Below are 26,605 nucleotides of genomic sequence, written 5' to 3'. Positions count from 1 at the left end.
TATATCCTCTAACAACTTTGCAAGTGTATTTATTCAATAAATAGTTGCTCAAAATTTTGGCTCTTCATATCATTTTTAGGTCTTTTTTTATGTAACATATTCATTTATAATGTGACAATGTTTATTAGACATATTTTTAACATGGATCCAAACCAAATTTTAAAATAGCCAAAAAAAATGAAACTAAATCTCAAAAGTGGATGGAAGAGACGATTTAGAGACTCTTTCAACTAACAAATGATTCAAATTATTTACAATACCCCTTAACTAACGTTATTCAATATTCCATCAAAAAAGGAAACCAATGTCCAACATTTTTGTGATCTACTATCCAATAATTAGGTTTGTCATGATAGGGTTGAATGTTATGTGGCTTGCTTGCGTTTGGAGTTTGGACTATGTGGAAAGAATGTAATAGCATCTTATTTTATTTGATGTAGTTTTTTTTTTTTGAAAGGATTTATTTGATGCAGTTGTAAGTTGTAACTCTTGTACATATTTTTTGGGCATACTTTGTGCTTGAAAATTTTGGTGATAATTTAATCTTGGATTTTTCAACAATGAAAATCAATGCTACATTAAATTGACAATCGTTTGTTGGGGACTTTTTTCTTTGAGAATATGACATTTGTTATGGAACGGATGAAGAAACATACTAGAAAAATTGATTGACCTTATTTTAAAGGGTCTAACCGGTGCCCACAGGGCATCGGATAAGCGAACAATAAATAAGCAATAAATAAACAGATTTCACTTGATTTACCTCAATTAAAATGGAAAATAAATCAACTAATTAAAACAGGAAATAGTTGTATTTAATAGTGCAAATTTCTTTTACTTTACAGAGCTAGCCAGCAACGCGCGCGTGCTTCTCAATTCTCATTATTTTCCTTGTGATTTCAATTTCAGGAATGTCCCCATTCCCATTGTATTCATGAGGTGCCTTCATTTCTTAATATTTTTCTTTCCTGCAATTTTATTCAAGGCAATTTGTTTTACATGATTTTTTTTAATCATTTTTTTCTTTCAAATCAATTCATGAAGGCCTATGCATATAGTTAGTAACATATCTAAATAAATTCAAAATAAATTAACAATTCCAAAAAGAGCTGGTACCTGGAAAAAAGAAAGTGGTGTCGTAGGATTTCATAGAAAAAGTGTAAAAGGAGAATTTGTTGAAAGAGTATGCGACGGTAACAAAAAGTGTAAAAAAGAGTTGGTACCTGCAACGGTAACATGGTATTTAACGCGCGTGTATATTAATTTTGTCTTTTAAAGAGTATTCAATACTGTCATTCCTATTTTAATTAAGTTGACCAGCTTTTCAAATTAATTAAGGTTAATTAAGTGGGACCCATTCATTTTATTGTTCCTTAACCATTACTTTTGGGGACACTTTGGATAGCATTACCGATTACCCTATTTTAAATTAAAGAGTGAATTTATAGTACATTTATTACTAAATTGATTCACATAAATTAATAAATTACAAATTGAATGTAGGTGCAAAAATGAATTTATAGTACATTTTTATTTTATTTTATTTTTGAGGAGTCTCAAGAAGGAGGAGTCAAGAAGAAGCAGACTGTACACATAAATTTTAGTTCCTTCAACAAGAAAATATGTTTTGGAAAGCTTAAAATTTGAGCTTTCAATTCATAAGTATAAACCAAAAGTCATCACAAGCAATACAATCATTAATTAATGTAACTTTTTAAATATTTTTACAAATATCCCCTCATAAAAAATTGTGAAGCATTAAAAACATCCACTAGTTAGTATTAAAAAAAGAAACATTAAATAAGGAATAAAAAGTCTTTTAAGCAATAACTACACCTTAAAAATTGTAACATTTTCTTATAAATAGGACCAAATTTATTTTTGAAAATTTTCTTATAATAAGGATAAAAGTGATATTTCATATGTTTTCTGGGGGTATGAGGTCTAATCTAGTGGGTATAAAGGGAGATTTTTAAGCTCACAAATGTACCATTAATTGATATCTAGAAGGTCCTATAGGCCCAAGTTATGGTAGAGATTTAAGAAAATTGTTTTTCTAATTTCCGGTAAGTTCCTAATAACACATGGAAATGTCTAAAATACCCCCAACATTAGTTAACTACCGCCGAGTTTTTTGGTTATTTCCATGTGTTATCAGAACTTATGGAAGTCGGCAAAGCAAGCGTCGAGATTTAAAAGGTCCAATTGGTCAAAGTGAAGCAAAGAATAGAATGCAAGTTTCAATACCAATAAATAGCATGGTTACCAAAAGAAAGTTGGGATTGTTTCATTTGAAGTTTAAATTAATATTTTAATTAATGAATTTTATGTCAAATATTGTTTAAAACAGTTCAATTTGAATGAATGTGTGAATTTTAGTTTTGAATTTTTTTAAATATGTTTTAGATTAGAAAACATATTTTACAAAAGAAAATATTGTCAGTTTAGAAATATATTTTCTAAATATTGTTAGTTTAGAAACATATTTCTAAGCTAATATCTTTTAGAAACATATTAAAAAAAAAATTAAAATATGTTTTCTAAACTAACATTTGTCTCATTTGTACAACAAAAAAAACATTTGTCTCATTTAATTTTGTACGACAACTTATTTTATTGAACGATAGTTTGAAATTAATTGCACTTACATATAATAAGGTGAAGTTAGTTTACCTTGTGCATGTACTTTGGTCCACCAAATATTGCTATATTTTTGTTTATATTTGATTCCATAGTAGTATACATTTACTCTATTATTTTGTACTCATTATTATTCTAGTCAATTGCAATCTTATAATTGAACCCTAAGAGAATCCTTCCTCATTGTTCTCCCTTTCACATTTTCTTTTTATTCTCTAATTATCTATGTATTATTACTTCTAACAAAATCAAGACATGCCAATATACCCTTACCACCTTGTACAATTACAACCATTTAAAAAAAAAAAAAAAAGAACTCTACGAGACAAGATAATGCTCTTTGAAAGCATATCCCAATAGCAAAAACATGATGAGCAAAGCAAGGAAAGGTTGGACCCATTTCTTGCAAATTGATGATCTTTAGTGGGGTACAAAGGAATTGCAAGTTAGCTAAAGAAGTTATGGGAGATGATTGAGTGGTAGTAACACGTGATTCCTATGGGGTATGGCATCCCGTTCCTATCGCAATGTTGCTGCTTACTTTAATACAAAATGCTTAACTTTGTGATACACAAAGTAACACGTGGTGTCTCAATCTTTATTCCAACCTGTGTTGTCTGTAAGGACCACATAAATTCACCGTATCATTCCGTCCTCTCCATGAAATTGTCTGTCACTTTGAGACTTGGCATCACCATCACCTCAACATGGAAGCCGGAATGTGATTTCATTGTTTTGCTAAAGACAGCCGATTATTGTTCATCGATGATAAATATCAACACATCAACATCAAAAAGACGTTTTATTTCTTTTCTTGGAAGTTATAATTAGACTTGATTAGGAAATATGAGATGGAAGGTACTTCGGAGTGGACGTAAAGACGATGGCCGGAGTTGATCACGTGCGGTGGAAGACAATGTTGTTCCACTCTATGGGGGAGATGCATTTGCAATGACACTAACACTCAAGTTAGTGAGAGTTTTTAGAAGCCAACTGTTTAAAATAAATTGAGAATGTACATTTTATCATGGGTCGAAGGCCTTTTATAGATGACATGTAAGAAACTTTTGGTTTTGTGATAGCTATTCTGCTGCGACATTACCGACGTATTTTATGAATCGTCGTCGGATTAGTCTAAAGGGTTGTGATTTGATCACATTGATTTGTCTAGTGCATCATCGAACAACACAATGTTGCTTACTTAGTTGGATCGTGGATTCTTCGTGGCTTGGGCCAACTCCAAGCGCCCAATCCAAAATAGAAAAAATATTGAAAAAATAAAACATTTACTTTATAATAATGGCTCTGTTTAATGTGTACAGTTAAATTGTATATATACCATTTGATTTATGGATGATGCAAGACATGTCTCACTTTTTTTAAGATGATGCCTCACTTATGAATCATATAATTAGCCTATATTTATTGGTAAACAATGAAAAATATATTTTAACTCTACTTTTAATCGGCTTAATGGGTACTAGTATTGACCCTCCCGTCTTCGATACTACACCTAGGGATGACAAAAAAATCCACATCCCAACAGTGCACGAAGCGAGTATCTTAATGGATATTCTTGGATAAAATAAGTGAATCAATTATCCGCTATTTAATGGATGCGGATGTGGAATTGATGACATCTCGCATCCGTTGATATCCATACCCTCTATTAAAATTTACATAATTAAACTTATAACCGAGATTTTGTTGAATCAAGAAGCTTTGTTTTTGTTAAATATGATGAACTTTATCTATTTTTTTAATAAAGGAACTTTAATTTTGTTAAATGTGATGAACTTTATTTATGTTTGTGTTGAATCAAAGAACATAGTTTTTGTTCAATGTGACGAACATTATTCATGTTTTTCTTTAGTCAAGTAAATTTGTTTTTGTTAAATGTGATTAACTTTTTTGTTAGAAATGAAATGTATGGATATTACTATGTATATTGTTATTCTGATGTATGAATGTTATTATTTTTTTGTAAGAAGAAGAAAATGAATATGATAGACTTTGTTGTTAAATTTTATTTAATTATAAAAAAATAACAACTTTTTTTAATTGTTATCCATAGATATACCTATGGATACCTAAAAATATGTAGATTACCGCATAATAGATATCCGTACAGATATGAAGAGAGCATGAATATCATATTTATCTATTGGAGCGCACTCCTGGATATCTAGCTATTTACATCCATAACTACACTTGTTTTTTGAAAGTTTATTTCCGGAATAGCAGAAGTTGTCCAAATGTTAATTTAACAAACGACAAAATGAATAAAAAACACTTCAAATGACAAACTTTTAAAGGAACTAGCTGTGGCAACAAAATCTTAAGTGTCAATGCCAGCGCCCACCCTGAATATTGTACCCCTACTACCAAACTTGAGTTAGAAGACTCAAGCACGAACAAGATACACTTGATTTTGGAGTATAGTTTTGCTGTTATGAAGTCTAATTAATGCCACTAATTCTAAAAAGAAGATGCACTTCTATCATGACGCCGCTATTTTTTTTTTTTTTAAATGGAGAGGATTCCAACTTACTTGGTGGGATTGATGTCCATGTTGCATTATGGCATGCAAATATGAAATGGGAAAATCCATTTTTCATCACTTAAAAGGATCACTAATCAGTCAACAACCTGTCAATCTATTTTTGACACCATCATGCACACAACAGCACAAAGTTGATGGCCTAATCTAGCATCTAAATTAATGTCCAAGGTGACTGGTACAAATTACATGTGAATTAGGTGTGAATGTCCTTTGGATAGCTTATTGAAAAATACAAGAGAGAAAAAAAAAAACACGAGGAAATAGAGAAAATGGACCAGCAACATGTTCTCATTCAAAATGGTTTTTATTTTTTATCACTCACCTTCACCTTAATTCTGAAGAATATCAAAGCAGTAGCATAGTATACAATTACATAACCTACTAAGCTTTGTTTGGGAGTTTAAAGAAGAATGAAACTTAGAATAAACAGAGAAGGAAAAGGAAGAGTTTCCCCACTTTGCATGGCAATTTATTTACTTTTTAGGGATAATAGTCACTTTGGTCCCCGAAATTGTAATGAGTGGTCAAAATAAAATCGGCCTTATTCAATGTATCAAAACTTCAAAGTAGTCCCCTGATTGTGCATTTTGTTAGTCAAAATAGTCCTTAATGTTAAAATATTTCATTAATATTGTCGATTAGTCCTCCAATATACTTACTTATTGTCATATTAGTCCTTATAAGTACATGTTTATTGTCATTTTAGTCCCTATATGATAAGAGTTATTGTGAACATTGAGAGGTTATTTTAGTGTCAAGCGACTATTTTGACTAACGTAACGCACAATCACGGACTATTTTGAAATTTTGATACAATGAAGGACTAAAATGACTAATAATTACATATTCAAGGACTAAAGTGACTATTACCCCTACTTTTTATTGGACCGAAAACCTATGAAGCCCCGATACTTCAAAATGGATGATGTATCGTATCCTGCGTATCCCGCACCGATACCCGCCCGATACTTCCCGATACGTATCGGGAGAGTATCCGAAGATTAAAATTTATTTTTAAAAAATAATTATACGATACTTCCCGATACGTATTAGGAGAATATCCGATAATTATCCCGCATCGATACCGCCCCAATACTTCCCAATTAATGTTAACTAAAATAACTTAACTCTTGAGTATAGTGCTTCTTTTTTGGATTGATATAGTATAACACTAACAATGTTCATTTCAAATATAGTATAGCACTTATGGTGCTTTTTGGGATATATTGTGTATGTAATTGACTAATCATCACTCTCTTAATCGTCAATATTATTTATATTTATGTTGATGTGTTACGAGCTATGACTCGATTTCTTTTGTTTGTTAATATATTTGCATATTAAAAAATGGTTATAATTATATTGTACATTTAATTATATAATTTTTTATTAACGTATCTCACTCGTATCGTATCTTGATTTTTGAAATTTTCCCGTATCGGCGTATCGGTGCGTATCGTATCCGTATCGTATCTCGTATCCGGCTTCACAGTATCGAAACACTCCAAAATGGAGGAACTCAAAAAAACACAATGTGAAATGATATTTGAGGGTATTGGAGGGTTAGAATAAAAAATTCCTAATTATTTTCTAGTCACATAATAATACTATCAAAACAATGTAAAGATTGCTCATAAGTATTTTCATCCCCCATCCTCTCCAAAAACACTCTACAAACAAAGTCCTCCCTTCTTTTTCCCTCTAACTCCGAAACAAAGCCAGAGAGAACAGGTAAGGACAACTGTCATAGAAAAAAATCCTACTATCAGTATGGAGAAACAATAAGAAAATACAGACTTACTTTATCATTTGTTACGTATGATGTTCCACCATGTCTTTCAATCGATTGATATTGTAATTAGGATATTGTATATTTGTACCATTTTCTACATGTCAATCAAGTGAAGCAGTTAGTCTTCCCTCTTCTCTATTATCAAGTGAAAGAATTACTAAAATAACTACTTAAATTAACGAACACTAAATCATGTCATTACATCATAGCTTTCCCCAGTTTGGAGAATGTATCCACGAATGACATTGTATACAAATAAATTATCTAAGTGAAATAAGTACTGCAATTTGCGTGCTACCTATCATGGCCCTATCATATGTGAAAAATATTTCCATCAAGATCTCCGACTTTGATAGAAGAATGCAAAATTGGTCTCGAACAGAGCCCTGGTTTCCTTTTGATATTAGTAACACCTCCTCATCGACAGGCTGAAGACATTGTTACAGAGCCGGAGCATGGCAGGCATCTCTGAGCATCAGGCACATTATAGCAGGCTGCACCGAGCCGGAAATCTGGGTATGTTGACAAGAATGGTGATATGGATACTAGCATATGACTCTAATCAGCTAGTCGCTTTCTATTTCTTCCCGGCCTGCTGTTGTCAACGATCCACTTCCTTGAATGAGAGTTGGTCTTCCTGATCGACGAATACTGTCTGTAGTCCTTTACTTAAGTCAACTCACTTTTCATGCCACTCCAGGAACTTCTCTATCGCAATATAGAACACTGCACAGACAGCACATGCAGCATTTGGATCACCTACAGGCACACAAGCATTGAAATCATTAACAAAACTCTTGATGAAAAAAGGCAGAGAACAGGTTGAAATAACGAGTAACATTAACAATTCTCAAGTCTTTTATCTCTTTAAAGATCATTTTTCTTTTGATCTTTGGAAACTGCAGCCTCCAATGCACAACTTTCTTCACCAATGAGGGGACAAGATGAATGAAAGAACAAGTAAAATAAGAATCGCATTTACAGTGCCCATATCCAGCCCTACAACCATGATACTACTGTCAGAGACACATGAAAACTTGTTACAAACACTTGTCCTTATTTTCATCTTTCATCAACAAAATTAAATTATTTATTTGAACTGAAAGCAATTTCGAAAAAGGGTTAAACAAAATAATTTTACCAGTGATTTTAACTTGACAGATTTTCTAGATTAGATATTTTACTGACATGGATCTCGGGTGAAGGAATAAGACGCCCCGAAGTGATGAGCAATCACGGTCGAAACTTGGCGTTATAGCACTATTGCATATATGGCGGAATTTTAACGATCTGCTATTTTCTACTATCCGCGATTGACAACATTGAATGTCGGTCACCAGCAATTCTGCTCTCTGATGTTGCTGTTGTGCCATTGATCGTGCACTATTGACAACTTTTTATACATGAATTTATATATTTTGTAGGACTTTATGATTCCATGGTTTACAAACCAAGATGAAGCAATCATTAGGCTAGTCAATTTGGGTCATTCAGCATTGGATTTATAAGGAAAGTTATGCTCTCACACCTCACGGTAGGTGTGACTGAGGTGTAGGGAAGAGAGAGATAGAAAGAGAAAGGAAAGAGAGAAAGGTGAGAAATGTAATGGGGGATATGATGGTAAAAGAAGGGACGTGAAAAGAAAAAGGAGGTGTGAAAATATATGACTCATAATAAACACTAGTTGGTTTCCCCCAGAATACAAGAACTGACCTGTTTGAAAAGCATCATACTCTTTAGAATGAGCATAAACATATTCTGCCAAGTATAGGAAGTAATAAGCAACTAAAAAAATTGTGAAGCTAAAAACCTTTGCTAAGTGCCTCGCCAGGTCATGCATGCTCGTTTTGTTGACAGGTTCACAAGCAGATATGAGAAATATTGGGTGATATTGCAATGGAATTAACAAAAACAGAGGGACAATTCCCTGTTACAATGAAGTGTGACTGAAGGAAAATGGAAACAACTATGGATAGAGCAATGCTCCTTACAAGAAGCATAACAGAAATGAAATGCAAAAGAAAGAAAGAAAGAAAGATAATCCCAATTCAGAGAACCAAACTGATTCCTAATCCTTCCTCCCCTAAATAATAATAGAGGGTCTATCACCCGTCATTTCTGAAATACAGGAAAAACCAAAAACATAATAAAATGACAAAAAATGAATCAAATTACAGGGTTACCTTATGCTGATATCACACCTCCTGCAACACAGCCAGGAACAACAGTATTTGTGGTGTCATGTTTTGCTCATGCCCGAAAAGGAAAAGGACCCAAATGATAGGAAGAAGAATGAAACCCGCATGCTTGATGTAAATATATATTTTCATTCCCAAATCCATAAGACCATCTCAATAACACATTCAACAGCTAAGAAGTGAGAATAGTATACCCTTTAGAGCAAATGCTTTGAGAGAACTCCAACTCCTACGCCCCATCGGCTTCGCTTGATATATATAAACTGTTGTTTGTCAGTCATCTGTCCAGTACTCCAAGAAACAAGCCCATGAAGATGCCAAGTCCACTTCCTAAAACACGTCTTACGAATCTCATCAAACAAATTTTTGACAAAGCATACCTCAAAAGTATGCAAAATCTCTAAGCTGAAACTAATTATTCAATGCCATTTGGTATTTCCCATTAATTTGGCTATGCTGACATTTGTATATATAATAAGAAAATTCCATATCCACAGCTTTAATTTTGCAAAATGCAATCAATATCTAATCTAAATTTCGGGTTCTATGGAATTTTGTTGGCATCATTGTATTGTGTTGTTCAAATTAAACTTTTATTACAACTACATGGATCAAATGAAAAACTAATACCCGATCATAAATCATGTATTCAGATATTTAACAAATTACAAACAACAGCCAACAGACTTATAATTAGTAGAAAGAAAAAAATCAAATTTGAAGTGGTTGGAAATATAGTATTACTTTCCATAAATTAACTGTATATTAAGTAATGCTTGTGTCAACCACATTATGAAGAAGAAATTAAAAAGCGAGAAAGAGGAAATTGAGACCAAACCTTCATTTCCAGTGGAAGAATCAAAAGCAAGACAAGGATTTACCGCCGCCACTCCTATTTCTCTATCGTTCCAACTCGCTTACGCCGGAAAATTATGTAAATGTAAAGTAGAATATTTTTTTTTTTTTTGGGGAGATTAGTCACTCACTTTAGACCTTGAGTGGGAAATGAGTCGTGGCAGATAAATTGTAAAATAATCGCGAGATAGACTGTTAGTTAATTTAGTCCCCGAATCTTGACTCCGTTAGTCGGTCCCTGAAATTGACCAACAGATTCTACATTCGGATCGTTTTGCAAATTTCTCTCGCATTAAGCGGACTAACGTGACTACACATTCCCCATTCAGAGACTAAATTGACTAATTTCCCCTTTTTTTATTGTGGTGGCCGGCATTTGAACCCGTACCTCGTATATTTTACGCATCGTATCAACCAACTTACCTAAACTCACGTACAAAATAAGTAGAATATAATATATTAGTATGATTTTTTTAGAGAGATAAATAGATAATATATTAATTCTTTCGTAAAAAATATACAATAATTATATTAAAACAATCTGAATATTTTGGTATTTTTAATCCAAATTTTAGTGTGATTTCATCATTTTTGTTTCAACCTCAACAATTCATGTTTTAATTTCTATAAATGTTTTCTTACTTCAACTTTGTCTAATTTAATTGTGAATTCGGAGTAATTAATGATAATTTATAAGGTGGACAAAAAAAACTAAAAAACAAAATCGAATTGTTGAACTAAACGAAGTTGAACAAAAAATTAATTAGGATTTAGGGATTTAAAGTTATATTTTTAGTTTGGTTTCGTCACTTTAGTTCCTAGAGTCATGTCACACATCCTTGTGAGTCGAAACAATCGTCAACTCAACTTTTAACATTCAAGACTAAAGTGACTAACACGAGGTGCCAAGACACTCGGAGACTTTGTTTTATATTTGTTTCTCGAGTTAGTGACTATTATGACAAGAAATGTACATCCAGAGACCAAAATGGTTGTTTCCCATTCGTTTTTTTTAAGAGGTATAAATATTCATCCTTCTCAATCTACTAGGGCTTTTTTTGGTAGGTGCACGACATGTCAATAACCATTAGAAATTAAAACACACAAGTAGATGAATCGTGGTTTGAGCCTTAATTACGATGTTCGGTTTAACAATTTTGATGTTTTGTCAGCTTAAGCTAAAACTTGCATATCTATTCCAACCTCTTTTAACTAAAGAATAAAATGCGCTAGTCTCAAATGAATAATACCAACAAAAAAAACAGCTTAAGATTCTCCTTATTTTTCATATAAAAATGGTGGGCTCTAGTTTTGAGAAATAGATGAATATGCAATATTAATGGGGAATCTCTTACTTGTGTCTATTTCTCACATAAGTGAATTTAAATTGGAGCACTGGAGTTTTTAAAAAAATAATAATAACGAGAGCTTGAGATTAGAAGATTGGCTTCAAAAGAGAAAAAGAAAAGGACTCTCGTATTACATATACGACTCTAAGCGAGAGCGATACATCATAAAAGCCGTGATTTGCTAGAATGAGTCTTGGGGCTCGTTTGGTTGGCTAAAAAAAATCTTGTTTAGGATGGCAACATAAAATTCTCGTTCTCAACATTTTCAATCTATTACATTTACAGCTCGTATTAACACTTAATGAAATGAAGTACTCTTTCTTATGTCAATATATAATCATAAAAGTGGGGCAGTGAGTTTGAATTCTTTTATGAAAACTATTATGGATTGTCTACTGTCTAGGAGGGTATCCTCGACGCGGGGCCGGCCCATAGCCCGTCGAGGCCGGGCTACGGCACCGGGCCTCCAATTTTTGGGGCCCAAAATTTTTTTTTTTAAATATTTAAGACACTAAATAATGGTTATATATGTATTAAAAGCAAATAATATCAATCTACTAAGTGTGCTTCGTGGCGCGGGTAGCTTTTGGTGAATGAGAGGTCATGTGTTTGAGTCCCACCAAAGTGTAATTTCTAATTTTTTTCCCACCAATGACTTGTGTAATTTTTTTTTTCGGGCCCATTTCTAATTTTTTTTCCCACCAATGACTTGTGTAATTTTTTTTCGGGCCCATAATTTAATTTTTTTGCATCCCTTATAAAACTAAAACGGGGCCTATGAATTTGTTAAGACGGCCCCGCTCGACGGCCTTACATCGAACACATGCTTAACACGAAAGGAAGACCCAAAACACATCTTTAGACCTTAATATTATCTACATCCTCTCGTTCGGAACTTCAAACAGATAGGAGTTTAGGATTTTCTAATATACAATGTCTCTAGCCTCGCAATAAAGATCAATGTTGATGGTTACGAGACCTACCGTGTAAACTCACACCAATGGCTCTCTAGCCATTCTAGCCATAACCGTTGGATCATGAGGGGAATCTACCGTGTAAACTCACACCAATGGCTCTCTAGCCATAATATACAATGTCTCTAGCCCGCAATAAAGATCAATGTTGACGGTTACGAGACCTACCGTGTAAACTCACACCAATGGCTCTCTAGCCATAACTCGTTGGATCATGAGGGGAACCTACCGTGTAAACTCACACTGCTGGCGACAAGACTCCCCAGCCTAGGCCGGGCTAGTGCCTGTGCTCTACTTCTACTTTGTTTGCTAAAAGCCCAACCCAATAGCCCATTCCTACTTAAAAAAAAAATGGGCGTAATGGTTCACTCTTCTCCTTCAGTTCACCGACTCTCTGTGCTTTGCTTCTCTATTTCACTTTCCTCTCCATCTCTCAACTAGCAAGCAGCATTCCTCTCCCTCTCTCAACTATCGGTTCTCTATTTCATTTTCATTCCTTCTCCACTCTCCTCCATCGTGGTTTGTTTTTCTCTATAATTTTTTTTATTTGTTCTATTTTATTGCCGCTTGTTATGTGTTAATGGGTGGGTGAATCAATCAAGGAATTGATTATTCAAATTCAAAACTACAATTTAGAATTGTTGATTATCCCCAATTTTGATTTTCGAAACCCTAATTTAGAATTGTGCATTTTGTGATCGCAGAAAATTATATGAAATTATGAGAATTAGAATTGTGATTTGTGATGTTTAGCCGATGAACTCGAACTTGATTTCAACTTTTTGTTTTGTTTTGTGGATGGTCAATGGTGAATGTGGTGTAAAGAAAAGTATACTCAATGTTATACGTAAAACACGTTCACGCACCTATACTCAATGTTATACTCAATGTTAAATTTTGTGATCGTAGAAAATATACTCAAAGTATACCGAACGTGATTTGGCCTTTGGAGATGGCAAGGAATTGTTCATTTTATGGTTGATGTACACATATATCTTACAAGAAAGTATACTCAATGTTATAATGGATGAGCGGTGACAAAAGACAAAACAAAACCTTAAATGAAATAATTAAAGAGGAAGTTGAAAACTAACTAGTTTAGAAAAAATAATAGAGTCTCGTCGTAGATGAATAAGATTTGTGTGGACTGTGGAGAACATGTATAGAAGTAGCATAAGGTGGTTAGACCGAATGGAAGATAGTCCAATAATCCGAGGTAAAATTTGCGATAAAATCTTCGCCCGTACTCTATATAAATCCCGGCTCCGCCACCGACTCACACCAATGGTTCTCTAGCCATAACCGTCGGATCATAATTAAAGAGGAAGTTGAAAACTAACTAGTTTAGAAAAGATAATAGAGTCTCGTCGTAGATGAATAAGATTTCAGGTGTGGACCGTGGAGAACATGTATAGAAGTAGCATAAGATAGAAGTAGCATAAGGTGGTTAGACAAGTAGCATAAGATAGAAGTAGCATAAGGTGGTTAGACCGAATGGAAGATAGTCCAATAATCGGAGGTAAAATTTGCGATAAAATCTTCGCCTCGTACTCTATATAAATCCCGGCTCCGCCACTAACTCACACCAATGGTTTTCTAGCCATAATCGTTGGATTCGGCTCCGCCATTAACTCACACCAATGGTTCTCTAGCCATAATCGTTGGATCATGAGGGGAGTCCGGGGACCGTCCACATCGAGGCCCGAACAATAGCACAACGAGAGAGACGCCACACTCTTAAGGCTATGGCTTTATGGGTCCTCTTACTTATAAGGTGTTCAACCTTTACTTTTCTATCCGATATGAGACATATAACTCACACTTGCATATAACAATAACTACATGGAACTCTACATCCTAGCATATAAAAACGATTATTTATGTCCTCACAATATAATTTGATTCACTCTAACTCTTACCTCTCGCTTTTGCTCTCATATCGACTCGAGCGTCAAGTGTTTATCGTTAGGTTTAAATGTGTAATTGGTCCCCGCACTTTCAACAGATTTTGGCATTGGTCCCCGCACTTTTTTTTGTTTGGCATTGGTCCCCGCACTTTGTAAAAATATTGGCATTGGTCCCTCGTACTTTTGTTTGACATTGGTCCCTCGCACTTTGTAAAAATATTGGTATTGGTCCCCGCACTTTGGAAAAATATTGGTATTGGTCCCAATCATTTCATGCCACGTGGCACCAATACCAATATTTTTTCAAAGTGCAAGTGACCAATACCAATATTTTTACAAAGTCACAGTGACCAACGTCAAACAAAAAAAAGCAAGTACCAATGCCAATATTTTTACAAAGTGCGTAAGTGACCAATGCCAAACAAAAAAAAGTGCAGTGACCAATGCCAAAATCTGTTAAAGTTGCAAGTGACCAATTACACATTTAAACCTTATGGTTATTGTCAACTCGCAAAGAACAAATCACCATATGTTTGATACAAATGATTTTAAAACTAGGGAAAAAATCGTGAGTTACGTAGTATGTTTCGTTCCTTATAAAAAACATAGAATCTTTTATTTATCAATGCTCTAAAACCAAAGCAATATTGTGGTATCATGTGTTTATGAACTTCGTGTTGTATGACCATTATTAAGTCTAAAGTCTCTAAAAAAAAAAAAAAAAGTCTAAAGAAAATCTTTTGCTTATAAAAGAAGTCTATAGAAAATCTCTTGTGACCACGCGGGACACAATGCTCTTATTGTCAACTTTCATCCAGTCAAATGCAATGCATATTGGGACCATACCAGCTCATTACAAAGCCCATACATTGAAAAGTCAACAAAGAACCAAACAAAGATTCTATGTATAGCTGTTACAGTGAGCGTTGACATTGACCACTTTCAATAGTTGAAATATTTTTGGCAATACTTTCATTAGTGGAGTGGAGTGGAGCTTTTCCTTATATGACCAAGGAAGAAGGTTTCTCTTCTCTATGCATAAAATCAAAATTCCAACTTTACAATATGTGTCAAGCACTGGCTATATGTAATGATCAAAAGCAAGAATTTGATACTACACAAAATATGAAGAAGAAATTAATAGTATTTTAGCAAAATGACCTCAACTTTTTCACATAGTCTAATGGAGTGTCCACAAATCCAAGTGATTCTTTAAGAAGTGGATGGTTACATAAATTCTTTCATTAGCACAAAGATTTCTTCTTTTGATGGCGGTGTGCTTTTACTCCTAACATGGACATCATTCTAAGTTTGGCCCAGCCAATGTTGTGTTTGTACTAAAGAATATTCTATTCCAATGGCCAATTAAGTCTTGGCAGATATATGTGATACTATTAGATAAGAATCCTTAAGATTTAAAAGGACCTTCTCTAAAAAAAAAAAGGTTTAAAAGGACCCTTTTGACAACATAGTTCACAACTACTTTCCTTTCTAATCATCATTCCTTGGTCCTAATAGTTCTAATTATAATCATTAAACACTGAAGTTATGCATATCTATCTAACTTCAAAGATTAACCAATACACGGTGGGGTCTACGGTACGCAACTTAAGTTTTGTGTACCGATACACAAATAGTCAAAAAATAAAGTTATGGTGAACGAATAGACAAAACACTCCGAGCGGCCACTTTAAAGTGAGGAACTTGACTATGTTACATGTTAAATTGTTGGTTGGTCGAAGCATGACGGTCAAAGTGAATTTCATAAAAACAAGGTAAGGTTATCCGAACTAAGATAAGAGTGTTATAGATCATTATATGAACTAAGCTTTAAGTTGTGTACCATAAACGCCACCCCAATACATCCATGTTCTTAAGTCCTACTAAATTGTTGACAGATGTTATGGTGTTGGAAAGAATTAGAAGCAAACTAATATTATTGGATCATAACAAAGAACATTAACAATATCAATCAGTCAGAATCACAATCTCATACCGGACACACTAAAATCTTTATAGTAAAGCTCATCTTAACTTTACCATTTTGAACGGTTGATAAAATTGAATGAAACATCTTGCACAAGCTTTGCCCCCAAGAGATAAGCTCCTTTGAGAAAATCACTTTATTTTTTATGTATCATTGTCCTTTTTTCGCCTAGATTTATTTGTAGATTTTGACAAAACTACCATGAAATGAATAGTTTCTTTTGTCATTTTCTCACCCCCCAAACTATTGATAGTTTCCAAACCAATAATAGAATTTAAGGAAAACTTGACAGCTCACACTTGAAAATATCCAAGATATATTTCTTACCATTAGTTTCATATAATTCCTCTGCAGCTACTATAACTTTATGCTTCATTGATTCATTATTCTGTATCAATGACTCAGGTTCACATAATTGTCTGAGCCACATTATTTTCAAGAAAAAGGATGATTGCTAACTATTATGAGGGAAAAAACTATGACAAATGCATAAACGAAAAGGAAAAAAATTATGTTAAACTTGACTTGGGTCAAATAATTGCAGCTATACTTTTACAGTTGATAATTTATGTCCATCCAATTTGTACTACATACTGTTAGGTTCAAGTCTTGTAGCAATCACTATCATTATTGGGTACTTATTTGCCTTCTCCACTGACTAAATGACATAAAGAAAAGCTCCACATACTCCTCACTCATAGAGTTGACTCAAAAAATAAAATAAGTTGAAACTTGTAACGTTTGTTTTAAACTTTATTTTACAATATTGTTGTATTCAGAATGTTCTTTTAGGATATGAATGAATCTTCGAGTCCAACACCGACACTAGACCTACGTACATCGTGACATGATTAACGTCCAAAATATAGTACATCGACACGTAAATGGGATCCGGATCACTACCTTTAAGATGGGAAAGTCGCTGTGACATTACAATTCTCGTATAATCTTGTGATAGGAAGATGAATCATGTTTCTTAAAAAAGAGTCAAGTCCTATGATAACGAGTCACACAAACAAATGTTAGGCGCGTATCGAAGTGACGAGCCATTGTTTTTGAGAGAAGTTCAAGCTAAAAAAGTTATTATTTATAATTAAACACTGTTATGGGAATCTAATTAAGGTTTATTGATAAATATTCATGCACCTTAACAACATACCATCATATGTGAGGTTGGAAAAAACTTGGGATAAAAGCAACTGATAATCAACAAGACATGAGTGGGGATGGATGATTAACCTCTACTGTATAAATTCCCTAAAACAGTATCAAATTCTGCTGAGTTAAACTGATAATCAAGCTTTAAGGGCCCCTCCTTTGTTTTTGCTCCTCTCCATGAGTCCATTGACTACACTCACTAAGTGTGTGTGACCATTCATTGGTAGCACATTATCATATAATCCACATTATTACTTTAAAATTTGTTCTAAAGTTTTTCAACTTGTGTAAGCAACAGTTATACTAAAGGACTATTTTTCATGAATTATATAACAAGCATCCAATTTATGTTAACTGAGTGTAAAAGTACAGAAGATTTCAAGACAGCTTACACGTGTGTGACTGTGTCACTAAATGGTATATCTAATTTCACCCATCCATTTTCTGTCCCCACAAAGCATAATTTTTCTTCTTCATACATTAAGCATATCTATTTCCATCTCCATAACCCCATCAAATCACATCTATGTTTGTGTGTATATATATATATATATATGTATGACTGCTACATATATTAGCCACTTTATCACCATAAGTAGAATTCTACTTGTATTAGTCACTTTGTCTTAAAAGCCAACATCTTCAAAATAATTTTAAGCTAGAATTTTTTTCACTAGAATCCCTTTCACTCTATTTTTGAAAAGTCATTTACTTCATTCAGAACTTCGGTATAAACACGAATGCTATAAGAAAGTGAAAAAATATGGAAGCTGTTAAGCTAGCATCAAGTGATCCGAGCGAAACAAGAGACGCTTACAAAGTTGCTTACATAATCCATTTCTTGCTTGGAGCAGGAAACTTGCTACCTTGGAATGCATTTATCACGGCAGTTGATTACTTCGCGTACTTATATCCAACTAACCACATTGAGAAGGTTTTCGCTGTGGCTTATATGGTTTCATCTGTGCTTGTACTTCTTGCGATGATGAGTTGGGGAGGTTGGAGTAAAACAACACTGAGGTTGCGAATGAACTTAGGATTTTCAATGTTTGTTATGTCTCTCATGGTAGCTCCTGTCATTGATTGGGCCTCGAGTAGGGACGAGATGAAAGAGAGGCCAAGTGGTGCTTATGGCATGACAGTTGCAGCTGTTGTAATATGTGGTTTAGCAGATGGCTTGGTTGGTGGAAGTTTGATAGGATCAGCAGGAAGGCTTCCAAAACAGTATATGCAAGCTGTTTTTGCTGGAACTGCTTCCTCAGGTAAAATTACAACACAATTATTATATATGTTCCCTCATAGTTGATCAATTTTACTTTCCTTTTTACATTACTATCTAAAACAATGTCCTTAGGTAGGAGCTATAGCGCGATATAGCGCCTAGTTAGAAATGTTGTTAAATTATAGCAGCGCTATAGCACTGTTGCATAACAGAATTTGAACAAACTTCTATTTTCTGTGATTCGCAATTGACAACACTGATACAAGAGGCAGATCTTGTTTTCCTTATTCGAACAAATTCTAAGGAATATAAAAAACTTTGCCTTAGATGAAGGATACATGAAATAAATTAATTTTAAACCATACGACAATGAGTATTTTATTCTTTTAAGTATATACAAGCATTTGAAGGTTAAGGGAGAAAAAGGAAAGTAGATTCTAGATCATGGACAGATCCACAGCTACCATTATGGGGGCATTTTGTCTTTTTTCTAAAGGATGGGGGCATTTGTCTTAGTCTATACAATATATTATACTACTATATATCTTGATTCTATACTCCCACTTGAATTTATACATGAATATTGTTCGTGCAACTTAAAATTTCTAGATCCGTCATTGTAACAAAAAATTTACATGACAATTTATTGTTTGTGTATTTAGCATATTCTCTCATGTATAATCTGTAAATAATCCTATACATCTAGCAAAACTATGCTACACACAACTTAAAGAATTTTGAAGCTGTGGTAGATCTTGAATACTGCTTTTCTTGCTTTGCTAGGTTATAGTTTGTAGGAGGGACTAAAATTTGATGGCCTCTACTTATTTTGGTCAGATCTTTTTTGATAAATTTGTCTTTAACAAGACTTTTTTAAATAATTTAAATCTATACCATAATTTATGGCAACTAATTTTATTTGAACAATGTTTCTATAACACGACTATTTTCCAAATTTCATTTTAAAGGCATACAACATATATATTAAAATTGGGATTTAGATAAATTCAGATTACATGAATATTATGAAGCTAAATCAAGACAATTAAATTAAAAGGATTATTATACAATAAAAAATAATAAAGTATACAAACAAGAAAGCACAATAGATTTTTTTTTAGAGAAAAGCAGGGGCGTAGCCCTTCATATGGGAGGGGTAGCCTTGGCTACCCCAAAAAAAATATTATTCTTGAATTAGTCGGTATGTATTTATATCCGGCTACCCCAAATAATAAATATTGAGCTACCCCAAACAAAATTAGTTGCAAAAGTTAGCATAAATAATAAAGTAAAAACTACTACCAAATTGATAGATTTATTTGTATTCGTTTGATACTTTCGGTCTCAATAACAACAATAGAGAAACCTTTTTCAACAATAAAAATTATCAATGACAATAGTCATAGACAAATTAAACGGACAATGAGTTTCTTGCAAATAACTTATTTATTTATATTTGAAAAGACATTATTAATCTATTATTAAACAGCAGTTGATGAAATTGGGTTCTTCAAATGCATTTTGCCCAACGTTTTAAAATAGCAATTTTTATGTTAAGTTTATAAGATTTGTTAATTTTAGTCCTTAATTTTTTGTTAGAGATTAAATTCAAGACTAAAAACACTTTTTTTGTAAAATTTTAAAAACCTGAGAAAAAATTGAATAATTTTTTTAAGGACTAAACCTAAAAAATTATAATTTATGGGACTAAAAATATATTTTATCCTTAAATTTAATACGCCCGTTTTCAAAAATCCTTCTTTATAGTTGGCCCCTGCATAAATTTTTTGCGAGCTTCGCCGCCGGAGAAAAGCATGTTAGTGCTCATCTTTCCGCTAGTATGTTCGGATAGATACTTCAATTGCAACTTTGAAACTCAGTTTCTCTGTCAAACTTTGTTCTCATATTATAATACCTTTTGTGGTTGACAGGTATTATAATTTCAATCTTGAGGATAATAACCAAAGCATCACTACCTCAAACCCCAAAGGGTCTCAAAATAAGTGCTCACTTGTACTTCATGGTGGCCATAGTTTTCCTCCTATGTTGCATTGTCTTTAGCAACTTGCAGCACAAGTTACCTATCATGCAGCAGTATCATCAGAGTGTACTTCAGGAGAGTCCCTTATGTTCAGGGACAAAGTTTTGTGCAGTGGCAGGGAAAATTAAGGGACCAGCTTTTGGAATATTCATAATCTATATAGTAACTCTATCTATCTTCCCAGGATTTATTGCTGAAGATCTTGAATCCAAGGCTCTTAAGGATTGGTATCCTATTATATTGATTACAGTTTATAATTTAGCTGATCTTATGGGGAAATCTTTAACTGCATTCTATGTTCCACAATGTATCAAAAGGGCCATAGGTGCTGCCACAGCAAGACTATTATTCTATCCACTTTTTATAGTTTGTCTTCATGGACCAAATTGGTTGAAAACAGAAGTGCCAATGATTGTTCTTACATTTCTGCTTGGATTTACCAATGGATATCTTACTAGTGTTCTTATGATTCTAACTCCTAAGTCAGTGCATTTCTCAGAATCAGAGTTATCTGCTATTGTGATGACCGCGTTCCTCGGATTCGGCTTGGTTGGTGGTTCTGTCCTAGGTTGGTTCTGGATACTGTGAAGGCTTGTTTAGTTCAGGTGCAATAAAATGAGCAGAAGAAAGTAGCATTCATTGTAGCATAATTTCCTCAAGTAGATTGTTTCTATATTAGTTGTCTAATGTTTTGAGTGCCAAATCATGAGAAGTGTGGACATTGTTAGGAAACTTTTAGGCTTGTAAAATATATATAATGTAATGAATCTATAAACTGGGAATGAAATTTATGATATGTGTCAATAGAAATAATATACTGTTGGGATAAATGCATACATGTTTTCTATCGCAAAAGGCAATCTCTTGGATTTCAACACTACTCATAGAAGAGACGAGATGGAATCTTCAATCTATGCAAGCTCCATTGCCATGACAAAATCTTGATCTCATCCACTATGTCATTCACCCCCTTGTTACTATCATTGAAGACTCTATCATTTTCATTTCTAATTTTTAATATCACCCATATATACACATATCAAATTGACCAATATCCCTCATGTAACTTCTTATTCGCACTCCAACATTCAAAATGCACAAACAAATTATGTGGAATCAAGAAGTTAAAATTGAGCCACATGACCTTTTTCCATTCCTTCATTACCACCTCACAATGTAAGAAAATATGAGCGGAAGTTTCCTCACCACCCGCACAAAAGCACATTCGAAACCAATAAACCAAACACCAAGTTATAAGCCGATTCCAATGAAAAGATTTGTGTTTCCTCCGCATTCCAACACCACACATCTTCCCCCTCCGTTGGCTTTCAAAACTCCCAAAAGTCCATCTAAAACGTTGTTTTCCCACACAAATTATTAGAGTTAAAGTATACTGACTTTTTGAACATTAGACCTATTACGAAGATTGAAGAGTATATTCATAAGAATGCATTTCCATCATTTCTCTTTTTGACATTATTTCATGGAATTTCATCTTCTTTCAATTTAATTATATATTTGGTATTTTTCCTCTTAATAATAAAACAACGTTAATGGGGTATCACTAGAAAAGATATTGTAAAACATGTAAACATATCTAGATGCATTTTATATGAATCTTGTACCTAAAGTAATTACTTATAATTATTATATTTATCATTCTTGGTTTATATAATTCAGTTCCACTGAATAAATTAGAGTTTAGACACATGGATTGCATCAAATCTCCAGTTTTTCTCTTTCTTTGAAAGAATACAAAAGAAGATAGCCTCCCAAAAAGCTAAAGGGTTTTGTCATAATCATAGTTGTTAAAATCGCGAGTAGACTTGTACGAATTTACAAGCTTAAGAGAGAAAAACTAGTGGAATCGTGCATAGAATCATTTTTAAGTTAGACTCGAATATTTGATACACATGACGTAGACTCGTACAGACTCTTACATGATTCATAGTTGGTATTGTTAAAATCTCTGGTGGAGATTATGGGAATAAAATTTTGGCTATTTTCAGACATCCACCAAAGAAACAACTAAAAACAGTTTAACATGTTTTAAGCTATGGTATCACACATCAGTATTTTCAGACTATTTTGTTATTATTATTTTTTCAAATGAGAGTTTCCATTGCTTCGATGTGTGATACGATAGCTCTTGGTTAAAGATATCAGGCCAAAGCTCGCATAGAAACTCTGCAAAATGTTTCTTTTACTCACTACTAAGATGCATGAATACACATTACTGAATTTGAGCAGGAAAAGAGACATGATTCAGTGCATGAATATCTGCACATATTAACATGAGAAAAAAGAGAATTTATTATTCTTTTGCTGCATTAATTTACATCAGCACTCAATCCAGTTACACATGCATAAATAACGGTGAATCAAACAAACAAAGTTGTCAACATTTCCAACAAGCATACTACAAATCGTTGACCGATAAACATAAAACAAGACTGTTTTTATTGCTGCAGCTCAATTGTTTATAACACAAGATAAATATCGATAAAATGGTGCAGGAGAATATTTCGGTATCTCGATCTTCTCAGGCTTGCATATTGTCACTGGCCGGTAGTGAAAGCAGAGATTCTGTGTACACAGCAAATTGGGATCCAGTTGAAAGTAATGGATCATCCCATAATGAGTCATGCTCTAGAAGCTCTCCTTTGTAATTATACTTCATCATTCCAGTTTTGTCATCTCTTCCAACCATGTCACCACTTTTTGTAGAACATATTGGGATAAAGTGCCGAGAGGGGATGACATCAAGAGAAAGAATAAGAATCTTAGTCCAAGATGATTGTACTTTGTAGCCTTTCATCACCCATATTTCAAGTGTATCATACCCCATAGCCCATAGACTAAAGTATTCTCTCAATACCCAGAAATCACATTTTTTACGGTGATGGGGGTTGGGTGGGGGTCTGTTTGCCTCTATCCTTCCGGCCTGGCTTCCCGGGTTTCTCCTTGCGTTCTTTTTCTCTCGCAGGGTTTGGCGTGCGTGTTGTGCCCTTTTGCGGGGTTACACCTTGGGTGTTTTTGTCTTGTTTTTTATTCTTGTTTTTGGTGGTGCCCCCGGGCTGTTTCTCCTCCCTCGTTTGTGAGGCTTGGAGTTTCCCTTAGGGGTGTTCTGGTGTGGCGTCTTCGGGCGGCCTTTTGGTATTTTTGTACAGTTTTTCGTTTTTTCTATCTATATATATAATTTTGCCATTCAAAAAAAAACATTTTTTACGGTGATGGCAAAAATCATTTGGAAAAGGCATCACTAAAAGTTTTCTTTCAATTAAATCAAATGCAAGAATATCACACATCGATGACCAATGAATAGACCCATTAAAGAGAAACCCTACTAGAGCCTCGTAATTAGTTCGGTACATGATATCGGGAAAATGGGTACCCTCGATTACATGCCACATATTATCTCTCAATGAGAAAAACTCCAAATGGGAATAAACTTCATCGAACAATAATTCAAAACAGAACATAACCACCAAGTAATCATCTCTTAATTCATCGTACCCAAATCCATATAAATATGAATTATCATCTGCAAAGCCATGTGATTCATTAGGCGAGAGAGGTATTTGTCTCTCAACTCCGATGGATGGATTCCATATGTAGTAGCTTGAAAGACGATGCAAAAATATAAAGCCTCTACAGGAACTTATAATTTCAATAAAATAATCAGATTGTCGGGTCATAAAACTGGGGTTCGGTATTGATGTTACATAAGCAGCATCATGGTCAAGAGGTTCTTCTTAATCTATTGATAGTATAGAATTAACAATATTTGACATGAAAATAAGTCGCCTATGAGTGTTTGTTTTGGCGGTAAGTTCAAAATGTAAATTGGCGAAATTAGGATCAGAGATGAGAGAAAACCAAGACTTACAAACACTCTTGAAACGCATAAGAGACTTCACTGGTAACCATAATAGGATTAAGATGATCAATTCATGAGGAAGATACATTGTCGTGTCCTCTTCCATGCGTATTTTTCCTCTGCGATTGTTCATCATTGTTTCAGGAAAGTGAAAAGTTACAATAGAGCAATCACAATGTGATGAACTTTAGGTGATACAAAAGGGCTAACATCCATCGGGTTATTCTTATACTACTCTGTAAAACTTATTACAGTAGAAACTTAAACTTTTACTTTTTAGGCTGTTTTCCTTAAACAATTTTACTAAACATCTTTCTTTTTGTTAAAACTATCCTTTTTAGCTTAGTCAAAGAAAATCTTTTTTACTTTTTAATTAAATCGATTTTTTTGTTTTTTTAAAAAGTTTACTTTTTTTACTTTTGTCAACTTTTTGTATTTATCTTGTGCAACACAGTATTTAATATAGTGCAAGGTAATAGTTTAGTTTGGGAGAAACCGCGCGAGACGTGGCCGAAGTGTAATGTGGATGCCGCGTGATGACACCTTGTCATTACGTAATTTTATATGTATTTTCATCACAAAAAGGAGTTCACAGAAGACTTATGCAGCAAAAAGAGCGTAAAAACCGAAGGAAACGCAAAGAAATAAAACGTGTCACGATTTGGTACAAACGTGACACGATTTGGGAAGCACAAGAAGCCTTGTTTCGACATTATGAAAACGTGTCACGATTGGTAAAACGTGACACGATTTGGTGAAACCCTAATTCAGCTTCTTGCTCCAGAAGGTAAAAACGTGTCACGATTCACTTAAAACGTGACACGATTTGGGCGATATTCTCGTGCCTATTTATGCCGAAGTCTATTCCAAAAACAAGGGTTACGAATTCTAGAGAGCGAAGTGCGATTTTGCAACTACAAGGAGGACCGGAAGGACGATTTCTTCATCTTCCAACCACTTTGTGTATGTTTTATTACCTCTAATGATTATGTTATTTGTAAACACTATTATGAGTTGCTAAATTCATTAGAGGTTAGGTCCGAGATGATTCGTTGTAACCCTAATTGAGATATTATGTTGTGAAACTCTATTTATTGTGAATGATATTCTAGTCTTTATTCAATTCAATTGTTCTTAACGCTTTTTATATCCCGATCAAATATAAATATGATTTAGTGAGAATGAATGACTACCGACCATAGCTTTCTACTTATACCTATTGAATTGTTCTAATAAACATGGTTAGTCTAGGAATGGATAATCGTTTATTAGTGATATTAGGTTAACGTGCTTTAAACCTTCAAAGATTATTAGACCACCTAAGGGATTAGGGGCCGTAGTTTAAGAAGAGGGTCATAACTCAAGGGATTGATTATGACTATTTTGTTAACTATCGTGGGATTAGAAGATCATTCATACGAATAGGTGCAAAGCATAACAATTAGGGGAACATCGATGATTCGAAAGACCTAAACTCATCTCTCTCTTATTCTTGAAAACCAATTTATTTTCAGCAATTACTTTTATGCAATCAAACCAATCTACCGCCTAGTGGCAAATCAAAATAACTTTTATACATCCTAAAATACAACGTAGTTGAATTATTGAGATTAAAAACGATCCTCGTGGGATCGATATTTTTACTACTTCGATAGTATTTGGTGCACTTGCCAAACGCAAATCAAGTTTTTGGCGCCGTTGCCGGGACCGTTGAATTATTTCAACAAGGCAACTACGTTATAATTTAGGATTTCGCAATTTAATTTTCTCGTTTTTAATTTTATTTTTCTCGTTTCGGTATTCATTTGATTACTCTTTATCGTGCGGTGCTACTAAGGTATTTTGTCGTTTATGCGAGGTAAACGCAGCTCGACGACTTAGAGTACGATCCGGAATTTGAAAGAACTGCTAGAGCACTTCGGAAAGCCGTCCGGTCGCAAAGGTTAGCTCGGTCCGTTCCACCGGGTGTTCGAGAACAAATACCGGAGCCACTCTCAACCGAATCCGAAACGATCTCTTCTCCTAAATCTCGCAACTAT

At 33.9% G+C, this 26,605-nt stretch overlaps 1 protein-coding gene, 1 long non-coding RNA gene and 1 pseudogene across 2 annotated transcripts; 1 reads left to right on the top strand and 2 right to left on the bottom strand.

The window, feature by feature from the left end:
* Window positions 1-7,149: 7,149 nt before the first annotated feature.
* LOC146902259 (uncharacterized) lies at window positions 7,150-10,194 on the bottom strand. The gene is made up of 3 exons (XR_015023224.1): window positions 10,032-10,194; window positions 9,179-9,523; window positions 7,150-7,754 (listed from the first exon to the last, which is right to left on the bottom strand). It is a non-coding gene; the product is annotated as an uncharacterized LOC146902259 (long non-coding RNA).
* A 7,802-nt stretch (window positions 10,195-17,996) lies between these two features.
* LOC146902258 (Nucleoside transporter family protein) lies at window positions 17,997-21,516 on the top strand. Its single transcript, XM_085736938.1, has 2 exons — window positions 17,997-18,685; window positions 20,577-21,516. The coding sequence occupies exons 1-2, from the start codon at window positions 18,187-18,189 to the stop codon at window positions 21,272-21,274; spliced, it is 1,197 nt and encodes a 398-aa protein (XP_085593064.1). The 5' UTR covers window positions 17,997-18,186; the 3' UTR covers window positions 21,275-21,516.
* Window positions 21,517-23,228: 1,712 nt separating this feature from the next.
* LOC146902257 (F-box/kelch-repeat protein At3g23880-like) lies at window positions 23,229-24,702 on the bottom strand (annotated as a pseudogene).
* Between the last annotated feature and the right edge of the window lie 1,903 nt (window positions 24,703-26,605).

This window comes from Medicago sativa, chromosome 8 (genome assembly GCF_051527215.1).
Source record: "Medicago sativa cultivar Bolivia chromosome 8, Bolivia_mono, whole genome shotgun sequence".
In the NCBI taxonomy this organism is placed as follows: Eukaryota; Viridiplantae; Streptophyta; class Magnoliopsida; order Fabales; family Fabaceae; genus Medicago; species Medicago sativa.
Note: the sequence above shows the minus strand (reverse complement) of the source record. Positions and strands in the feature narration are given on the sequence as shown.